The sequence below is a fragment of the Anas platyrhynchos genome, chromosome 1 (genome assembly GCF_047663525.1).
Source record: "Anas platyrhynchos isolate ZD024472 breed Pekin duck chromosome 1, IASCAAS_PekinDuck_T2T, whole genome shotgun sequence".
Classification (NCBI taxonomy): Eukaryota; Metazoa; Chordata; class Aves; order Anseriformes; family Anatidae; genus Anas; species Anas platyrhynchos.
Genome location: NC_092587.1, coordinates 57,078,135 through 57,098,989, shown reverse-complemented (window position 1 = coordinate 57,098,989; position 20,855 = coordinate 57,078,135). Strand labels below are relative to the sequence as shown.

The following is a 20,855-nucleotide window of genomic DNA, read 5'->3' as shown; positions in this document are numbered from 1 at the left end:
TTTTGCAGCTGCTCAGCAATGCAGAACCGGCAGGCTGGCCTTTTACTGCCCTGCTGCAAACCCTGGCTCAACAATCGGGGATGAAAAAGAGAGTGGCAAATTCGGGAGCTTCCAGAGCAGGCTCGCAAGCATGAGCTAATCTCTGAAGAGCTTCTGAAGGAAAGTGACTGCAAAAGGAAATCAAGTTTACACTTTGAAGCGAGTTGCAGTTACTTGCTTTTAGAAGTCATGTTGTGTGCAGGAAGGGTGTCCAGCTTTTAAAGTAGCTCTCTATGAGAAAGTTCATTCTTTACAAGAAAGAATTGTAAATTCTTGTAAAGAATGAACTTTCTTAAAATATGGAGGAGAGGAATCTGTTCTCTGTCCTGTTCCCTAAATACAGATGGACGTGCTGTATAGAGCTCTGTTACCTAAATTCAGCACCTTCTTAAAATACAGAAGCTTAGAATTGAGGTTTTACAGCTTTCTCGTTTTTTCTTTCTTTTTTTTTTTTCTTTCTTGCTAAAATAGAAACTTATAAATGGCCTAGCAAGCTTCACATTGCTGGGTTCTGTCTAAATATTTTGTTTTTAACTTCTAAGCTCATTATGCTGTCTTTGTGTTAACTTGTATTAAAATCTGTCAGCTATGACTGGTCTCATAACCACAGTCAGCGGACCAGAATAAGTTAATTATTTACTTGTGTCACTAGTGCTCTTCATCTAATGAAATGCACAGCTGTGTTAGATCTGCAGTTGGGTGTGTAGGTCCCATTGTTATACAAGTCAGCGGAGGGTAGAAGCCGCTATGATGGAGAGCCCTCAGTTCTTTCTGCTGTTCTGCCTTTCTGTGTCGATTTCATGGATCTTTTATCATTCACTTTCACACAAAACAAACAACACAGTGGCTGTCTGCTATGGGAACCGGCTTGGCATATAAAAGGTTTTCAGAGCCTAAAGTAATTTTAAGTTAGCTAAGATTTAATTTTTGGCTTACAGGTGCCCTGAAGTCCAGATGCATCCTAATGCTTTCTTAGAAGTAAATTGGAATAAGGCACAATATACGTGCCATAATATCTACATAACAAAGTATTTATGCATATAATTTTAGGATAAAAAAAACTGTGTACACAGGAGATGGTGTTTTTTTGTTTGTTTGTTTTTTTCTCATTTTCAGCAAATGATTGCTGCTTGGTGGGGAGGGATAAAAGGATGTTATCGATTTATCATAATGGAACAATGAAAATTAATTTCAATAGGTTCAAAAACTAAATATGACCCCCACGCCCAGACACTCCGCTCCTTTTTTTTTTTTTTTTTCTCCTACCCCCTTCCCCCATGCTTACCATTCTCATTCTATTAACTACTGTCCCGTACACCTATCCCTGTCTTGCTTGGACAGTGGAAGAGGAGCTCCCTCCTGAGCAGACGCCGATATCCCCCTGTGAAGTGGCTGCTCGGGGGATGCCTTTTTAGGGATGTAACCCGCACCCTCAGTCATCCAGGAGCCCCCTCCGCTCCAAGGCTGTTCCCAAAACGTGCTCTGGCAGTTGCAGCAGGCTGCTCTCAAATAGCTTGCAGGCTTTTTCAGTTCTGAGGGCTTCTGGAAGAAATTGTCCAGCTGAAACAGTAGCTGTGCTTCAAAGGAGCGCAGGCTTAAGCAGCTGCATTTTAGCACCTGAATTTGTGTGTTAGATCTCTCGGTCATTTCGAGCTGCAGTATTTTAATCTGCAGAATTCACAGTTGTAAGGGAGAGAAAGGAAAATTTCGCCACGTATGACAGGCTATTTGAAATGAGTTTTTGTGCTTCTGTTTAACGTGGCACAAGTAGCTTTAGAGTTTGGCTTTTTGTTTGTTTGTTTTGCTTCCAGTAATCTGGTGAGATTGAAAAAAACTTTTTGATTTTTTTTTTCCAAAAGGTACAATTTTTGTTTGTTGACTGACAAAACACAAGCAGTATGAGGAGTGGACTGTACTTGGTAATTTATTGGGAGCAGTCTTTGCTCAGCAAATGAATGCTACCTGAAAAAACATCCTTTTGTTCTCATTTTTAGTATTTTCTCCTAATCTCCCCTCAGTTGCTGTCAAAACCTGACTTCGTTTGTTTTTATTAAGTATTAATAAAGAGATTAAGTATTAATAAAGAGTACATTAAAGAAATTCTGAATTGATGATAGAGAAAATAGAGACCTGCTTTCTTTCTTTTTCCCCACCCCCTAGAAATAACAGTATCAGCTCTAAAAACTGTGTCTCCTTTGAGATATTCCAGACTGATTGGTCAGAAGTTTCTGGTTGCCTCTGAAAACTGTATCTAAAGCTTTCTTCCCTAATTTGCTAGCTCACAAATCACTGGGAGCATTATGTAAGGGTATGCTAATTTCGCCAGTCCTGTCACAAGGGCTCTCTTCTAGCCTGCAGGTTGCGAGCACTGGTCATGGTAATGAATCTGGGTAAAAAGTGATCCATGAGAAAGAGAGGAGGAGGAAAACACTAAAGAAAAATCTGGTGATGAGCGTCAGCCCTGCTGGTGGTTTGCTGTTTGTGAATTGAAATGTTCTCTCTTCTGCAGGGGTGTGCGGACTGATTGTTCCTCAGGAGGACATGCCGTTCTGCGATACAGGGATCTGTCCAGATATCATAATGAACCCTCACGGCTTCCCATCGCGTATGACGGTTAGTGGCTATGTTGTGTGATTCAGGAGGCAGTGTTCCCCAATAAAGAAAGTGAAGTGGATTAGCCAGAAGAAGCAAAAAATTTGAACCACGCGGTCACACTGAGAATATTCTGCAGTCACCGTGCCACGTGCTTGCTCTCTTATGAGTAGTCAGCCATCTGTTTGGCATATTTTGAAACATCCTGCTGTAAAAAAGTAGGGATGTGGGCTGTTTTGTGCATCATCCTCATTTTGTTCACCATCGAGCTAATAGAAGAGCAACCAGGTACCTCAGTTCTGCCTTTTCCCTTTGAAAATTTCTTGCTCTCCTTCCCAGTTGGCTATGCCCACTAGGCCAGCTGGGGGCAGACTGGGAGGGGAAGAGTGGAGAGGAGTCTCAGTCATAGTTCCTGACCTATATAACTCTTTACATTACACATGCCTCCCTGGAATTCATGCAAGGCTCATACCTGTGATGCTGAGCCGTGCTAGATAAATTACAGCCTGGCCTTTTATATGGGACCTCCATGATCACTTGGTACAGCCTCTGGTCTTTTTGTCTTTGTTAGCTTCTTCTGTTTCCCCCGCTGCACCGTAGCGTGTTAACCTCTGCGGCTGTCTCCCAGTGCAGAAGGCCACGTTGGACCATGCTCACTTTTCAGACAAGTGGAAAAAATGGGGCTGCCTGACTCTGGACCTTCAAGGGATCCCACACCCTGTCTGTTTTTCACCCCTTCACACAGGCATAGTTCCTGACCTCCTTGGGTTTCTTCCACTCTTTTAATTGTGTGCAGTAACCCAGGTTGCCGTCTCAGACTCTTTGTCTGGCTAACCAATGCTGTGACTGACCCAGAGATGTTCTGGCCCATACTGGAGAGCCCGCTGTTAACTCTGCTTTTCCTGTCACAGGTAGGAAAGTTAATTGAACTCCTGGCTGGAAAGGCTGGGGTGCTCGATGGCAGGTTTCACTATGGAACAGCTTTTGGAGGCAGTAAAGTTAAGGATGTGTGTGAAGATCTTATTCGCCATGGTTATAACTACCTAGGGAAGGACTACGTAACATCTGGTATCACCGGGTAAGAATCTGCTGCATAGATTTAGATGTTTCAGGGGAGTGGGGAAATCCTGTTGAGGCACATCTGAAAAAGCTGCTTATGTCTCGGAGCTCAGGAACTTTCTGTTATTGACAAACCGCTCTGTGAGATGGAGGCAAGAGGCTGAAGAATGGGGTACTTCTTTTTTCTTAAAAGCGTTTTGTGGTTCCACACTGTAAGAATTATTAGTATTTGCATGGCTCTAACGTGAATGGCCATTGTAGTAGACATGAAAATCTCCCAACTTCTTCTGCATGACAAGAAAAGTAAAATCAAGGTTTTCCTTCTGAGAGATTGAAAGAAATTTCAAGTTTTGTTGGCAGCAATTCTCATATATGCTCAGAATCAGATTAGCATTTTCATATTGTCTTTAATAGTACTGTAAAATATGGATTTGGAAGCAGGTGTCTGTGCCTTGGGAATATTTTGTGTGTGCTCTTTTTTCTTTTTTTTTTCCCTCTTTCGATTACACAATGATTCAGTCTGGCATAATACTCTAATCTGCAAACTTCCTGCTGTGCTGATCAGACCAGCTTCTGAGACACAGAGTTCAAAGAACGTAAGATAGTTTAGGAACAGGAAAAGGCCATATGGCTCCACATGCCTGCCCTTCCAAAATGCATCTTAATCCTACCTTCCTGCTATTTTTATTATTCTCCCAGTCCCCTTCTTCACAAGGAGTAAGTTTTGCTCTCTGTTGTAAGTTGTTGGGTTTTCTGTTGTTTTGTTTTATTTTAGTTTTTCCTACCAACTTATTCCATATGTTTGCCTTTTGTTTCAGACAGATTTTATTCACTTTACCCACTCCATATTCCATAAATTCTTTATGACATATTGCAGCATTCGAAATGTTTTTTGTTAATACATTGTGAACATTGTTAAAACAAATCTGTCTAATCTTGTTTCCTGGGAAGAATAAAATCTTGCTGTAAAAATCCCTTGCCCCAAACTTTAACTTTGTACTACTTTATTTAGAGATTTGCTTTAGATACTTGTATTCTTCCAGGCAAATTTCACCTACTTCATTTATTTTTTATGAAATTTGAAGGCAAATATGCATGGAAGTTCCAAATATGTGTGCAAATTCCAAATGTCTAATTATATTTTATTATTTGTCTAGGTGGGCAGCTTTTGGAATAGCACTGCATCATGTCAGTAATGCCTGAATGGGAGGTTGTCTCCTGCTTGTTTTTACATTGCACATACATGTATATTTCTAAAAATAAATCAGTGGCAGTGCTGAGTTTCTCTGTTAAATCTAGTTGTTCTTAGGGAGTGCTGAAGGTGGTAGCTGGGAAGTGACTGAGTGCTTTCAGCTGTTGCTTTCTGATCTTCAGATGCTGATGCTGCTCTTACGGTTGGGATGACAGAAGTCTTTAGCCATTAATCCAGCTCACAGAAATGAGTAACACCCTCTGTGCTGCTTACAGATGTTCCCAAGTTGACACAAGTGCTTAAATGCAGTTCTGAAGAGTCCTTTTACCCTGCTCATCTCAGTCCCCAGTGCCAGCCTGGGCACTCTTGTCTCTCTCTTGGGGTAAATGTGTGCTAACTGTGAATGTTATCTTTTGTGTTCTTTTTTTTTCTTTTTTTTTTTTCTTTTTTTTTTTTTTTCCTTCAGGGAACCCTTGGAAGCATATATCTATTTTGGCCCCGTGTATTACCAGAAACTAAAGCACATGGTGTTGGATAAAATGCACGCAAGAGCTCGAGGACCCAGAGCAGTGCTCACCAGGTATGGTTACAGGCAAAGTGGGGAATTCTTGGCCTACAATCAGAAGTGTGCCCCGCTGACTGATGGGTGTAAAACAAAGTTTGTTTACCTCCTGATACTTGAAATTTGCTATTACCTGTTAATACCTTGTTACCAAGTAAAAGTTCTCACAGCTGACTGTGGTAGAAGGTTGTTTTGAATAGCCAGTCTACTCATTGTGGTACAAAACTGACTTTGCTTCTCCGACTCCTGTTAGCAGTTGGTAAAAAATACTGTCTGCTGATTCACAGAGCACGTTCTGGCCCTGTCCTGTCAGATTGTTCATATCATAGATATTTCAGGAGGACTTTCTTTTCTTTTAACAGCTGTACTTTTACAAAATCAGGTATGAGTCGAAGGAAGAAATTAATTTTAATATTTCAACATCCTTTGATACTGAGCAGGTTAATACCGATGTGCCCCATACCTCTACCTGTCAAGGCAAAGCATTGGCCCTAGTGCAGCCCAAACAGGCATTAGCATAACGTGTGTCCCTGGTACACTGCACTTTGCCTTGCAAAATTTCCATTTAACTCTAAGACTTAATTTAGAGTTGTGTGTGCTGGTCCGCAATTCTCATATAATACTGTGAAGAAGAAAAGCACTTTCACGCTAATAAATTGCAAAATTTACAGAGACACCAACAATAAATCTGCATTTTTATTTGCCTAGTTTAAACATATCCTCAGTTCCTTTGGAGTCGTGATGATTGCACTAAGCCTGAACTTGGTTTTCTCTCTAACAAAAAGGTTGATGACCACGTCGATGTCCTCTTGTGTAAATTTTGAGGTCAGGCAGATGTACTCTGGGTAATACATAATATAAGCCCCCAGAGGTGGGCTTACTCTGCAGCTTTGGGGAATTTGAAGCATCCTGCTTTCATTGGTGTAACTTACCATTTCTCTTAAAGGCAGGCCAGCTTTTTGGCTCTTAAGCTCTAAGGCTGCCTGCACTCATGTTCTAAATTGCTCACATTCCTGGCTCACAAGAAATAGTTCAGTGGCACAGTCTTTGCTTTGAGGAGACTTCTAGTGGATGGCTTCGTTCACCTCTCTCCATCACAGTAGGGCTATTGGCTAAATTTTGCCAGACAACTAATTGCCAGGCAGTCTCGAATATTCTAGCTAAGACTATTCTAAATTTCCTTTGCCAATCTTTCTGGACCGTCATGTACACCAAGTACACATACCTCACCAGTTCCATGGCGGTACTCTTCTTTTTGAGTTGTAAATCCTGTAAATTCATGATCAGTCCCTTTTGTAATGTGTTTGAGATGTAAGCACAAAGTCATGTCTGTCCTGCTTTAAGGCTTCCCTGTAACAAGCATGATTTATAGCCTTTTCTTTAATTCTTTATTTTTTATGCCTCTTGGTGCCCAGATGCAGTTCTCTTACCCTGCTTGCCTTCACACCACGCCAGCAAGTCAGTCCTCTTAACAGGCGTAGCTTCCACCGGATGTGTTATTAGAGAGTGGAGATGCAGCTCTCTGCTGTAGCTGATAAAGAAGTATCTTTCTTGATTTTTGTTGTGTATTTCCTATGCCTTTAGGCTCTCCAACCTCATGCTTACTCTGGGACAAAGTCACACAATCACAGAATGGTTGAGCTTGGAAGGGACCGCCAGAGATCATCTCTGCTGTCACACACTTCCCACAGAAGTAAAACCAATGATTTAAATGGGAAAGAAGTCACGAAAAGCTTTTAATTCTTGTCTAAACTTTCCACCAACCACATTAATAAGAGCAGGTATAGCACAACCATCATTCCCCTATCGCAGCTGCTTGCCAATATGAACCTAAGTGACATTCCTAACGACAGGGCTGTCTGCCCCATTTTCTGTCCTTAGATGCTTTAGTCATGGTATTGGCCCTTCCTCTGAAAATAAAAACTCACCGTCTCAGCTAACAGTGCACACAGTTGTTTTACTGGAGCTCCTAGCTGACTCAAATCCCTTGATCAGCTTTCATATTGTGTCCCCAGCTTCTCAGCTGTTTAAAGATACTGACTTTAAATGAAACCTAAATCCCAAGTCAAGGTAATACTTGCATGTAAAGATGAAGGTGGTGTGCTATGATTTTCCCCCACCCCTTGCTTTCTTAGAATTCTTTGTTCGAGTCAGTAGCATCGTACTATGTAGCTAAAGCTCTTTATTTGACTTTGAGGAAAGCTAGTGGATGTCCAATTTATACTGCCTCTTGACTAGTCTTTTAGGAATTTTCTTTTTTTCTCCTCAACTAATTAAACTTTTGTTATTGCCATCGCCTCTGCTGAGAGAGTCTGCTCTGCCAGCTTTCATATTCACTATTGTTTTATCATCTATTCCACTTCCTGGAGAGTAGATTGCCTCTAACGTTGTTTTTGTTTGGTTGGTGGTTTTTTTTGCTTTTAAAAGTAGTCCTGCAACATTTTCCAACATGGAATTTGGCAGTCGTTGTCTTGAAATGCATTTCATTACATATTGAGTGTAGCAGAGCTGTATTTTCTGTCTGGAATAAGGCAGAAGACCTGAGTTCCTTGAACATCACTCATTCTGAATATTGCTCTGATTAAAACAAGACTTAGTAGAATTGCAGCACTCTGTCAACACAGTCAAAAAATGCCAAGATGCTGCCCTCTGAATTGGTGTTTGCTAAATGAAATGCAAGGCTTAATTTTTTCCCATGTGTAGTTAAAAGTGAATTTAAAACTTAGTTCTGTATATGGCAATGGCCAGTCCTTCAAAATCACTTTACCAGATAAACTGCTTTCAATTTTCTGATCAATATAAGCCTTCTCCAGGCATAGTTGTCTTGATGGACATTGTCAGAGCTGCCACCTGCATTTCCTTTGAACTTACCAGATAAGCCAGTTCCTGTTGTGCTGCGAGGCAGTGATGTGGTCCTACTGGTCAGGGTTCCTCTGCGGGGCTGTGGGAGCGTGGTATTCCCTCCTCTTGTTGGGCAGTGTTTTTCTAGGTAGTATCCCACTTTTGGACGTCAGCCTCTCTGACAATTACCATATTTGATTTTCTACAACAAGCACAAAGGAGTTCTGCTGAGACCTACAAGGCGTGCTCTTCTTATTCATGGGGGCAGACTACATTTCCCTCCACTGGCCAACGAAACAAGGAAGAGGGCCATAAAGCTGAACCCACTGCTCTTCCACAAAATACAGAATTAGCACCAATAAATCCTTAATGTGCTTAAAAACACTGAAGTTAATTGTTTTATGGTTTTTCTAAATGGAACGGTTAAATACTATGAAGACCAATTCACCTGATTTTTTTTATTATTTATTTAAGGAATCAGTTCATTTTACTTAGGATTTTGTAGTTTTAGGATCTTTTTTTTTTTTTTTTTAATATGAAAAATATCATTTTTTATGATATTCCCAGTCTTATCTTCAAGAGTCTGCTTTGTCTTCAGAATGTTATATTCAGAATAAAGAATGGAAGCAGTTGCCCAGGGCAACAGCTGCAGTGTACGTGTGTAGAGGGGAAGGGGAAACACAACTGCTTTACAAATACTGTTTTAACATTTTAAACAACCTTTGGTGTGAGGAATTTTCAAACTTAAGTGAGTGGGAAGAAAAGTCCAATAGACTTACGGAACCTAAGACGGACTCTTTTCAAAGGCCCAATCTCAATATTGGAATTTTGGGTACTTTAGAAAACTACTTTTGGGGGAATTTTTTTTTTTGAGATAATTTTGACATTGAGTCATTGAGTGGGACTTAAACACTTCAAGAGCTTAAGATTCAAGTTGGATTTTTTGTTTGCGTGTGTGTGTTTTAATGGGATTTCAGCTGCCCTAAAAATCTTCACCCTGTATCTGTTGGAAGACCCCATAGCATTATCAACTCTTAAAGGGCTGGAATCAAGACCCTATAGTTTCTCGAGAGGTTTTATCGTCCCTTAATTGGATTGTGACTTTATTGGAGGGGTCACATTGATAAAGCTCTGTTGGCATTTTGTCCTGTGGAACAGCACCTGATGAAAATTTTGATGGTATGTGTGTAACTCTTACTGTAGAAGTCAGCTGGCAGGAGAAACTCAGACACTAACACTGCAGCAAATATCTGTGCCTTTGGACACCTCGACTGCTTTCAAAGTCTGCCTCTGAACACTTCCCAAGAGAAAACTGCATTCACCACAGGGTTAGTCCTTTAAAACAGCATCTAAACAGCGATGCTGCCATCACCCGAGTGGGGAGGTGGGGGTTAGGGAGTTTAATCAGGATGTAAACAACTTCTATCCAGTCACCCAGCGGTGGGGAAAAATGGAAGGTTACATGCATGAAAAGGATGATTTGAATTACAAGCAGATTAGTTTTAAAGTTCCACTGTGGTCAGAGGAAAGGAAACTTACTTCCCCTAAAAAACAAATACAACTGGCATCTTTGGAAGATCAGTTGGGACTGGTAATTAGCTTTTTGTTGTTGTTGTTACAAAGAATTGTTAGATGTTGCAGGCTTTTATGAATCCTTTTCTCTGAGTTAGCACTATGTTGGAAAAAAATTATTTTCAGTATATGTGTTATGTTTAACAAATTGGTAGATTGTAGTAACATAAACTGTATATACTCCAAAAGTTATAGTCCAGATCTGCTATTGTGTATTTTGTATGATTTACACTGGTCCAACTACTAGGAACAGCACACGGATGTTGGGTTTCGCTGACTGGTGAAGCCTCTTATGATTGCCAATAACAATTTTAATTCCATCTCTTTGCTGTCATGCTTCAGGGGACATACTAAGATTGAAGTATTTTAATAAAATGTATGCAATATATTAGTGCTTCAAGAATTTTATATTGTCTTTGCTTCATAGTACACGCTAATATTTGCAACCTACATACTACTGCATTGTGCAGGCATGTGAGAGTAGAACTAATGCTGGACTAAATTTCAGTGTGACAAACAAACATTGAAAGTTCTGACCTTGTCCAACCAAAAAAAAAAAAAAAAAAAGGTTGGCTTAAACTGACAACATTGTTAAATAAAAGAGTTTACCTTGCCTTTTTATCTAAAAATTTTAAGTGTCTATTTACATTGATTCATTAAAACTTCCCTCTAGCACCACAAGGATGAGAAGGCTTTCCAGACAAGAAATGTGACTTTGATTTGTGTTGAGGAACTAGAGAACCAGGAACCTATACAACATGGAAATTAGCTTGTTACCTATAAGACATGACAAAAAGAAAGTAGTTAAGTGTTAATTCCAAAAACAAACAAGCAGGGTTTTAATATTGTTTCAGTAATATGCAAACTGCAGAAGGGAGTAGTTGATCACGCTAACTAATTGTTTGCTGCTTAGTTTTGGTACACTATCCAAGATTAAAAATGGCCTTATTTTACAATTTAGTCTTACTTAGCTGTAGTTCAACTGAAATATTAAACTTGATTCATTCATTAGCTGCTGAATACTGTTTCATTTAGATAGCTACAAAATATAACAAATGATTAATCAAAAAAAGAGCAACAAATCTGAATCCAGGTACATGGTTGCCAGATCCTGTTGTCTTCTTGGATACTGTTCGGTCTCAAGTTTTTGCTTGCTCAGCTGCATCCTGTGTCGTAGAGCATTGTGGCCTGACACTGTCACAGAACGATGATGTATTGGCAGTGCAGGAGCAAAGATGAATCACTTCAATCTGAATAACATCTGTGAGATCAGCAGCTTTAGATTGTACAACGTTGTTGTCTGTTGATACTATATTGCTCCTACAGTTTGAAGACAGGTATTCCTAGAGTGACAGAATGTGTATTCTGAATACTTACCGTGTTTTTCAAATATTTCTTTCAAAGGCAGCCCACTGAAGGTCGATCCCGTGATGGTGGTTTACGTCTGGGAGAGATGGAACGGGATTGTTTGATAGGTTATGGAGCCAGCATGCTCTTGTTGGAGAGACTGATGATTTCAAGTGATGCCTTCGAAGTGGATGTTTGTGGGCAATGTGGCCTGCTGGGATACTCTGGCTGGTGAGTTGTCTAACTGCAGTGCCCTTTGTAAATCATGGTGTCCATTCCTCGCTTCATGCATAGGTCGTGCTTCATGTGTGTTCACACTTTCAAGAAAGCCCTCAACACACCTCTCTGTAACAGAACTTTGCCCTTGGTGATAGCACTTCATGCTTTTAAAGTGCTCACAGACACTGGTTAACAACCTCGTGCATCTTTAATCCAGACTAATGTCAAAATGCAAAACAGTATTTGGAGAATCGATGACAGGAAACAGTTCTTTTTTTCTGGTCTGATTGAATTTAGGACAAAAGTGAGCTTGTCATCAATGGGATAGGGGTCTCTCTTGTTGTGGAGCACTGGTATTCTCTTCAACAGCCATCTGTGCTTGTGGGGAAGGTTACCTTCACTCTGTGAGCTGCCCTCCTTCCCACCTCTGCAGCAGATTAACAAACCCCTGGAGCAGATTGCTGGTGCTGCTTGTAGTTAGTACTCCCTAACCTGCGCCCAGAAGGGTGAGTTGTGTCCATCTGAACTGCTCCAGTCACCACAGTGATTTCTCAGGGCCCAGTTAAGTAGCTCTGGTGCCAACTGCTCCACCAGCAGTTCAGAAGGGGTGTAACCTCTGCAAAATGAAGTGTTGAACAGCTGGGACACACAACCTTCTCAGCGTTGTCCAGCTGTGCCAGTGGTAAGAGATGCCCAGACCTGAATTGAAGTGGGGCAAGCTCTGTGAAAGCAGGTAATCAGGAGTCCCGTGACAAAGGGAGGACAATAACAGCCTGTGTTCAAGTTACTTCAGTATTTATGTTGGGGGAAGAAGAGGGAAACTAATTTCTAAATACCAGAATAACATTATTGGAAACTTGCAGCATCTTGGATATCAATATCAGGTAGGGGAGGCAGGATAATGGGCTTTATTTACTTTGGTTCTTGGAGAGTGATTTTTTTTTTTTCCTGTGATATAATGAAGTAGGCAAGTAAGAAGGTATGTTTTGAGTTTATAGATGTAGAAGTGACAACTATCCTTTCTTGCCTTGATCAAATCTTCCTTCTAAAGTGTTTCTGGCCAGAAAGAAAGCACCATGCTTGTTTGCTTACGGAGTAGAAATGCAGGCAGAGGTAGGCAAACGTGAAATCCAGAGGAGAAACAAAGCCTACTCTGTACATGGTTGGCGATATTTAGTTGGACAATATCCTTCTGGTTTTTGTGCAAGAAATATTTTTATGCACTTGTTTTTCTTCAGTGTGTCCACAGTGTGTAACAAGTGAGCCCTCTTTCTGATCCAGGACTTTTAGAGCTACTGCAGCAGCACAAGAATCAGTTGAGGGAAGTTGAAGGGCATGCCATAAGTCAAACAAATGACCACTTCTGTGTGCAGCACTGCCTTAAAAAAAACTGTCATGCAAATGTAGCTCAGTTTTTCTTACAAGATCTTGGCTTTTAGAACAGGCCTTGAAGATTTTCAGAGACCAGATGAAATGAAGGCACCTTGAAGAAAATTGGGAATTTAAACAGAAATAGTTACATTTTATTTTTAAGGTATTGTTAGTCAAAGGTGTTGTTAGTCCTGTTTTGAAGTTTGTAACAAAGTTTAATAACTTCTTAAGATAACAGTGGAAGAAACTGCTCTTTCAGAGTGAGATATTCTTGCAATCTAGGTCTGATGTGTGAGAGTAAATCAATAAAAGATAGGTTCTGCTAAGTGGTACACCAAACCTGCCGGTAGCCAAAGCAAGGGGCCCTATAATGAGCATCACAGTAGAAACCAAGTCATTAAGAGAAACTCAGGACTTCCAAAATGGCCTTTTCAGTGATTCTGCCATTAATAAGACATTGCTGTGAGAAACCTTGTAGAAATGTATTGTTTGGTGGCTAGCTTAAGGGCACTTGTCTTCAGGAAGATAAGCCCTTCCTCCCAGACAATGAGTAGCAGCTGGGTATGTTTTTTTTCTGCAGGACAGTAACAACACATCAGTGGTGGAGCCTGAGCAGGGGAAGGGGCTGTCGTTGCCATGCCAGAATTTGACCCCATAAAGATACCGTAGAGCCCTACTGCGACAATACCAGTTTATTGTAAATCCTTCCAGCTTTGCTGTGGTACAGAGTGCTCAGGAGCAGGACTTCACTGAATGCTATAAGTGGAATTTTGTCTTTTTTTTGATGATGGAAAGTTATTCTTATCCCTAGAGTCTGAATGTTTTAAAATCTACATGTAGGGAATATTTATTTATGGTCCAGACTCAGCTTTGTCACTGTTGCCTTTTCCTGTCCAGTGTAGTATCAATTCTAGGACCAAATGGTCTTCCAGTTGCATCAGCTTCTGTGTTCTCTGTTTGACAGTAACTCCTGGTCTGTGCACATTGTACCTTGTAACCTTTCTGGGTGATCCCTGTCCAAGTACAAAGCAGGCCCAGAAGGGTCTAGCTTCAAGATTCGGTGCAGTGAGTAGTTTCTGCTCCTCAGTTCTTAGCAGCTGTAACTAGAAACTAGACTTCTTATAAACAGAAAAGTTTCAATCATCAAGCTTCCAGGGCTTGCAAGGTTTCCATGATTGAGTGCAATTGTTTTACTGTTACCATCAAAAATGGCTTCTGTTGAGGTCACTTTTACCCTCCATAAAAACATAGCTATCACTCTAAATTTGGACTAAGGTAATAGTTACAGAGCTGTAATTGAGGTCTGTTCTGATTTAAAGGCATTCCCCCCATTGTAACAGTCTAGAGGACAGGCATGTCCCAGGGAACCACCTGGCTCAGCCTGCTAACCTCTCGCTGTCTGTAGTCAGGCCTAGGCAAAGCCAAACCAGGTACTGGGAGCAAGCGAAGCTTCATTCCCGATCATGAACTGGAGAAATGCAATTAAGGCTTCTGCACCATCGGTTGTGAAAGTTTACTTGGTTTTTAAAAGAAAAAAATGAAATACGCCAAGTGTGGAGCATGTGGAGGTCAGGGCAGGCAGTTTTCCTAGAAAATGAGCCTCTCTTGGACATGGTCTTTAAGTACAACCATGAAAGAGAAGGAGCAGAGCCTGGGAGAAGGAGCTGTGGGAGACTAACAGCGAGTCTCGTAACCAAGAACCATGTTTAACATGAACCAGCTTTCTTGGACCTGGCCATGCTGGCTTTGACAGGCTCCAGGTCAAGTTCACTGGTAACAGAAACAAGTGAGTAAGCATTGGCTTTATTGTAGCTGTTGATTCTTAGCGTCATTCTGTTCCACAGAAGCATGTAGGAATTTTGCTAATGCTGCCGTAATTGGAACTTTAGACTGTCATGACTTCATGCCAGGAATATAAATACAAAACATACGAGCAGAAGAGCTTTGCCAGACCATTAGGCAAGTGCAGAGTCACTGTGTTCCCAAATGCCTGGCTTTCAACTCTCCACAGCCAGAAGGTGGATATACAAGGGATTGAGGAAACAGGGAGGGAGGGGAAACTGATATTTAGATGAAATATATTTTATTTCCTTTGCATGTACATGGAATAAGAAATCAAATCATTGAAGGATCTGTTAACATCAATGAACTTGAGCCCCAGTGCTGCAAAGATGGCTGAGTGTCTGGCCTGTCTATTCCTGATATGGTCAAAGTTGTATCTGCATGACAGAACAGAAAAGAAAAAAACTCTTCCCCGGAATTTTAAGATCATTATCTGAGTAAAGAGTGCAAAGAACAATTGTTAAAGCCATTCTAGTGGTTTTCTATCTCAACAAAAGCTCTTTGGCTCTTCATGGAGATGGACATAAGGAGAGAGACAGCCCATTTCTGAGCTGGCAGTATGAACTGCTTTTACAGTGAAACTGAATAAGGAGTTCCAAAAAAAAAAACCATGACCACTAAACATGACCTTCCTTTCTTCCTGTCTCTTTTTTTTTTTGAGAGTTGTATACAAGATGGAAACTGGACCATTAATCATATTCTCAGGAATATTTGTTCTGTCCACCTCCTTTCCCTCGTTACGCAATGCTGAAATTTTTGTTGGCAGTTGTGTGAGTGGTGAAGTAGAAATGAGTCCTGTAGGATACAAAGCACTATGATTCTCCTCCAAGAAAAGTACAGGTTTAACATAAAGCCCTTATTCGCCTCAGTCAGATTATTTAAGGGCCTAAAGTTCATGGAATCATAGAACAGTTTGGGTTGGAAGGGACCTTAAATACCATCTGGTTCCAACCCCCCTGCCATAGGCAGGGATGCCACCCATGAGATCAGGTTGCTCAAGTCATCATCCAACCTGGCCTTGAACACCTCCAGGGATGGGGCATCCACAGCTTCTCTGGGCAGCCTGTGCCTCACCACCCTCTGAGTGAAGAATTGCCTCTTAACCTCTAATCTAAATCTCCTCTTTTAGTTTTAACACCATTCCTCCTTGTCCTGTTGTTATCTGCCTGAGCGAAGAGTCGCTCTCCATGTTCTTTATAAGCCCCCTTTAAGTATTGAAAAGCTGCAGTGAGGTCACCCTGGAGCCTTCTCTTCTTCAGGCTGAACGTTGTGACTCGATAAGTGCTAACACGTGTCTCAAGCACTCGGCTCCTTCTAGGACTGATCCCAGTGTCTAAATGCAGGTGGACAAAGAAAATTGTGGACATTGGCAACTGGTCTTTTCTGTAGAGCTTCAATTATGCACAAACTGACTTTGTTTGTTTGTTTCCATAGGTGCCACTACTGCAAGTCGTCATGTCATGTGTCTTCTCTGCGGATACCGTATGCCTGTAAACTCTTATTCCAAGAACTGCAGTCAATGAATATCATACCTAGACTAAAACTAGCTAAGTACAATGAATAAACAAGAAAAAGATGGAAAAAAAAAATACATAAATTGAAATTCAGCATATAAAACTGGAAGATTTTTTGGTGAACAGGAATAACGATAAAACCTGAGTGGGCAGAAGGTGGTGGAAGACAGTTGTAGAAAATCTTTCTTGTGTATTCTACCTGTTTTAAGATGACAGGGGACACTCTGTCAGTAGAATATGCTGGGAGCGGTTCTGAAAGCCTTGGTTAGTCTGAGTGAACAGAAAACATGGGAACGGTGGAATAAGGCACCGATCCAGCACAGCATGTGTATCCCTTTCTAAGATGTAACACCATGCTTGGTTTTTGGAAAATGCTTTGTTGGACCAGGGCACGAGCTGGCCTAAATGCACGTCTTATTCAGAGAGGTTAAAAATATGTTTTCCAGACCAGTGGAATATGAAAGGCTAATAAATGTTTTAAATAATAGTGCGTGGGTTTGTGTTGATGGTTGTGTAAGGAAGGTAACGCCTTCTTATAACGTCTAAAACGTTTTGCTATTCCTAGTGCATTTTGTTAAAGCATTAAGTTGTGAGTACTGTCAGGCTTCAAGAAATGAAAGAACATTTCTTAGAGAACTTGAAATTTGTCATGCTGAGCAGGATTTCAGCTGAACTTTTCTTTATGAGATCTAAGGGCTGAAGCTAAAGCTGGGGATGAACCCAGAGTTCACTTCGAACAACCCTAACCTCCCTTAAGCCCCTACTTGGCAAAGCACACGGTTAACTTAAGTACAGGAGCAGTCCCCCTGACCCCAGAATGAAGTGTGTGCCAGTTCAGGTGCTTCAGCAAAATGCAGCACTCCGGATCAAAGAGGGGGCAGAACACTGCTTGTGTTCTGAAGGTGCTGAAATGCTCTTTGCTGCCTCATCCAGCTGCTGATATGTGTGCTGATGCTGAAGCTACTGTTGCAGTCACATTGCTGCTGTTCTCTTAGCTGGCTAAGAAGCACAGATGAGTATCAGCCTGAAAGGTTTGCTTTCTAAGCTGCTGACAGAATGCTTAAACTAGTAGCTTTGTGTATTGGCTCACAAATCGAATCTGAAAGGGTAGATTTTACTCTCCATTTTTTCTCAGCAAGACAAAAGACAACACAGCACAATGGACAGGAAAAGCTCTTGAAGAACCTCTACCACGCTCTGAACAGCTCAGGGTTATTTACAGGGAGAGATAACAGAATGATACCCACCCAGAACTGCCCTTCGCAAACTACTGGAGGAAGAGGTTAACCAAAAGCCCCGACCAGATTAACAAACTGCTCTGCTCCCTGAGATTCCCAAACTGAGGCTTGGGTGCACCACCAGAGGGAGTGAGCCTCACAGGCTTCAGCCTACTGAGGGGGGGGGAGTTTTGACCTGGATCAAGGAAGCTACTCTGAGGATGAGGTGTTCTTGCTAGCTCATACGTGGTGTCCTCGGTTAGATGGTGTGAGCTAGAGGGCATTAAAGAATGAGCAGCATGCACAGCTACACCTGCAGAAATTTAAGCAGAGACAGAGAGGAGGAGCAGAGGAGCATGGCCACGTGTAACCCTGTTGAGAGACCAGGTCTATGTACAGCCCTGAAGGAGGTACCCCACAGCTGTTTTATCTCAGGCTGGTGAAAGCAGCTTGGGAATACTTTGGGGGTAGATTTTGTGAGGGTGGAGGGAATCCTCTGTGGTACCTGAAGTTTAGAAAGAAAAGGGCAGCTTTAGCAGTGGTGGGTCCAGTAGAACTTAGAAAAAGACCTGTCTGGGGGAGAGTGAGGGTCACTCACTAAGAATTGTTGTGGTGATACCTGGATTAGTTTCACTTACACGTTATCGCTGTCTTACATAAGCCTGTGAATACACAGGAGGCTTATGTGTATGCAGGTTTGAGCTGAAATTCCCATTTTTACTTCTTGCCTCTCTTGAAGAGGCTGTCTGCGTCCCTTCACAAGACACTTGCGAGTAACCTCTTGGCAGTGGAATAAGCATTACAAAACCGGCAGCAAAAACTGAGCAAACAGCTACGGATTCCTGGAATATGGTGATCAAAGTGGCGATTCAAGGAAGGAATCCTACTGCAGCCAGGAAAAGCTGCGACGCAGGGACTAATGGAGTAAAATCCATCCTCAGAACCCCACAGCTGTCACACTGCTTTCCTCTGGTGAGCCTCATCTTTGCAATCCTTTCAATTATCTTCCTAGCCACCCTCCCCTCCCCCCTTTTTATACAGTGAATGCCTTCACAAAGAGGTCTCATGCCAGCTCAGGGCTGTACTGCCGTAACTAGACTTCCCCAGATCTACCCTGCCATGAAAGAGAGATTAGCTGAAAGGGAGAGAGTATTCTGAAAAATTTAACTAAATCCTGAGGTGTTAGCACAAGGAGCTGGGGGTGGCAAACCACCATAAAGTTTTTGTTCCATTGCAACTTCTTTATCTTGCTGGTTAGTGCCCAGGAGAGGCTTTCTACCAAAAGTGCTATTCAGCATGAAGATCCCTAGCAGCAGTCCCAGCTGAAATGTGGAATACAATCCCCTTTCTCAGATAAGCCTGAGGTGTGTGCTGCTGCTGGAAGAGGTATCTAACTCCATGTATTGTAAGTTACCTTTCACTTTGCAGATAAAGAACCCAATGGCATTAAATGGTAGAAGTAGTTTCAGGCCTAAAATTCAGTAATCAAGTCAATTATTTCACTGCAAAACGCAGATTTAATTAAAAGCCTTCAAACGCCATCCATGTCTGGCTGTACTGTTCTTCGCGAGAAGCAGAATCAAGCCAGGGCTGGGCTGCAAGAACGCAACGGGGCAGAACAAAACCCAGGTCTTTTAGCCATTTCTGGAGCTGTGGGGAAGGTTGATCACTTGTTCAGGAGAACAGCCTCACGTAGTCATTTACATTTAAAAGCTTTCGCCTTTTTTTTTTTTTTTAAGGTAAATGTTTCCAAACATGGAAACAAGAAAACTATAAAGAAAAATGAAACCAGACTGGCCCGTTTGGGGATTCAAAGAGGTTATAATATGAAATATGGGCATAGTGGGATTTAATAATTTTAAGATGTAGAAAATAAAAGGGCTACTACTAAGCACCATTTGTTTTGTTTTTAATGTCCCTATCTCGTTAAGAGTTTTGCTTACAAAGAAGCTGCAGTGTGCAGCAAAGAGGGCTTTGAATTCCTTGGACTCCCTAGTTAGGTGCTACTTAAAAAAGGAGGAAAACTAATGAAGAATGTGGACCCAAAATGATGAGAAATTACCGTTATGTCATTTCTCAGGGTTGCTTGCTCATAAATAGCAGGTATCCGTGGCTTCTAGCGATATGGGAGTAAGTCACAGTTAATCCTCAGTCTTTCTAGGCTTTTATGTCCCTATTTAGTGATAACAAGGGGCAAGCAAGTAGTGCCGTACCTCTGAAAACTGGCTGGCACACCTGTAGAGTCTGATTGTAAATCCAAATGTCATCCCACAGCTGCAGAACCAGACTAGAAGGGCTCAAAGCTTACCTGTGCTTCCTCTGTGCTGAGGCTTTTGAGGACTAAGCTGGCGCTAGCACAAGCCAGCCCAAGCCCCGGAACAACCTACCTGAGCTCACAGCCCTCGCGCAGTGTCCCCCAGGAGCTGTGTCCCCACACCAGCAGCTCTGGGCCGCAGCACGGAGCTGGCCCCGCACTGCTGAGGGGCCCCTCCAGCCTCTCTTGGAGCCGAGGATTGTTTTACAGCCCGCTGCTGCTTCAGCGAGGCCACGGGGCACTTGATGAATTCCCTCCTCCGAAGAGGACGTGACTTGCCCAGGGCCACAGAAAGACTGTGCCAGAACTGGGATCAGGACTCTGCAGTCCCCAGGTGCCAGACACGTGCTTGCCTTAAAACTGAGCACTTCATCAAACCGTAAAACCCAGCCAGATGGTGATTCTTTGCTATTATCTGGACCAGTGCTGGGAGGCTTAATGTGTGCAAGGCACAGCAAAGATCTGGATTCCAGTTTCTGTGTCTAAGGCTCAGAAGCCCAGAAAATGGATCCAGGTTTTAGACCTAAGTGCTGCTAGAAGGTTGAGCGTGTTTGAACCCAAGTTCTGACTTTGGTCCATCTTTCTCATGAAAGGTGTCCACCTCAGCCTGGACCTGCCAGTTTCAGCGGGGAAGTTCATTCTTTGGGAAGAGGTAGAGGGGCACGGGACTCAGGACTGGCTACTTCGTCAACCTTACTCTGGCCTGTGTCCATGGACCTGGTAGAACTCCACTTTTTGGAGTAGCAAAGACTGCTGGAATCAGCCAGTGGAACAGTTTTGCCTCTCAGCAATCACTGAAGATCTCACCGTGTGGACTCAGGAGACGAGCACAACCTCTTTGTCATAGACACATACGAGCGTACATCCCTAGGAACACCAGGACTCTTAAACTCTCTCCAAACCCAGGTCAGAGCCAACACAGAGATTTTTTGCAGCTGGGATTTTTATATGGCTTCATTCCTGTCTCTAAGAAGTCAACAGTGAAGATTCCTGCTGGCTGAGAATGGCTTGGGTTGGGAGGGACCTTAGAGATCATCTAGTAACTCACACGGCCACCCTGCAAGTGGATTGGGGTCTCAGTTCCATCTTCAGAATAATCCTTCCGGGCTCATGAGCAGATCATTGCTCTTTGCATCTTGCTGGTGGGGGCGGAAATAAAAAAAAAAAAAACAGC

At 42.2% G+C, this 20,855-nt stretch overlaps 1 protein-coding gene across 1 annotated transcript in view; it reads left to right on the top strand.

Moving 5' to 3' along the window:
- Nucleotides 1–16,637, top strand: part of POLR3B (RNA polymerase III subunit B) — a 72,662-nt gene extending 56,025 nt beyond the window's left edge. Inside the window, exons 24-28 of the mRNA XM_027449743.3 lie at nt 2,549–2,652; nt 3,543–3,709; nt 5,349–5,462; nt 11,262–11,435; nt 16,071–16,637. Coding sequence (XP_027305544.2) covers nt 2,549–2,652; nt 3,543–3,709; nt 5,349–5,462; nt 11,262–11,435; nt 16,071–16,200 — 689 coding nt within the window. The 3' untranslated portion in view covers nt 16,201–16,637. The remainder of the gene's footprint in view (nt 1–2,548; nt 2,653–3,542; nt 3,710–5,348; nt 5,463–11,261; nt 11,436–16,070) is intronic.
- The last annotated feature ends 4,218 nt before the right edge of the window (nt 16,638–20,855 follow it).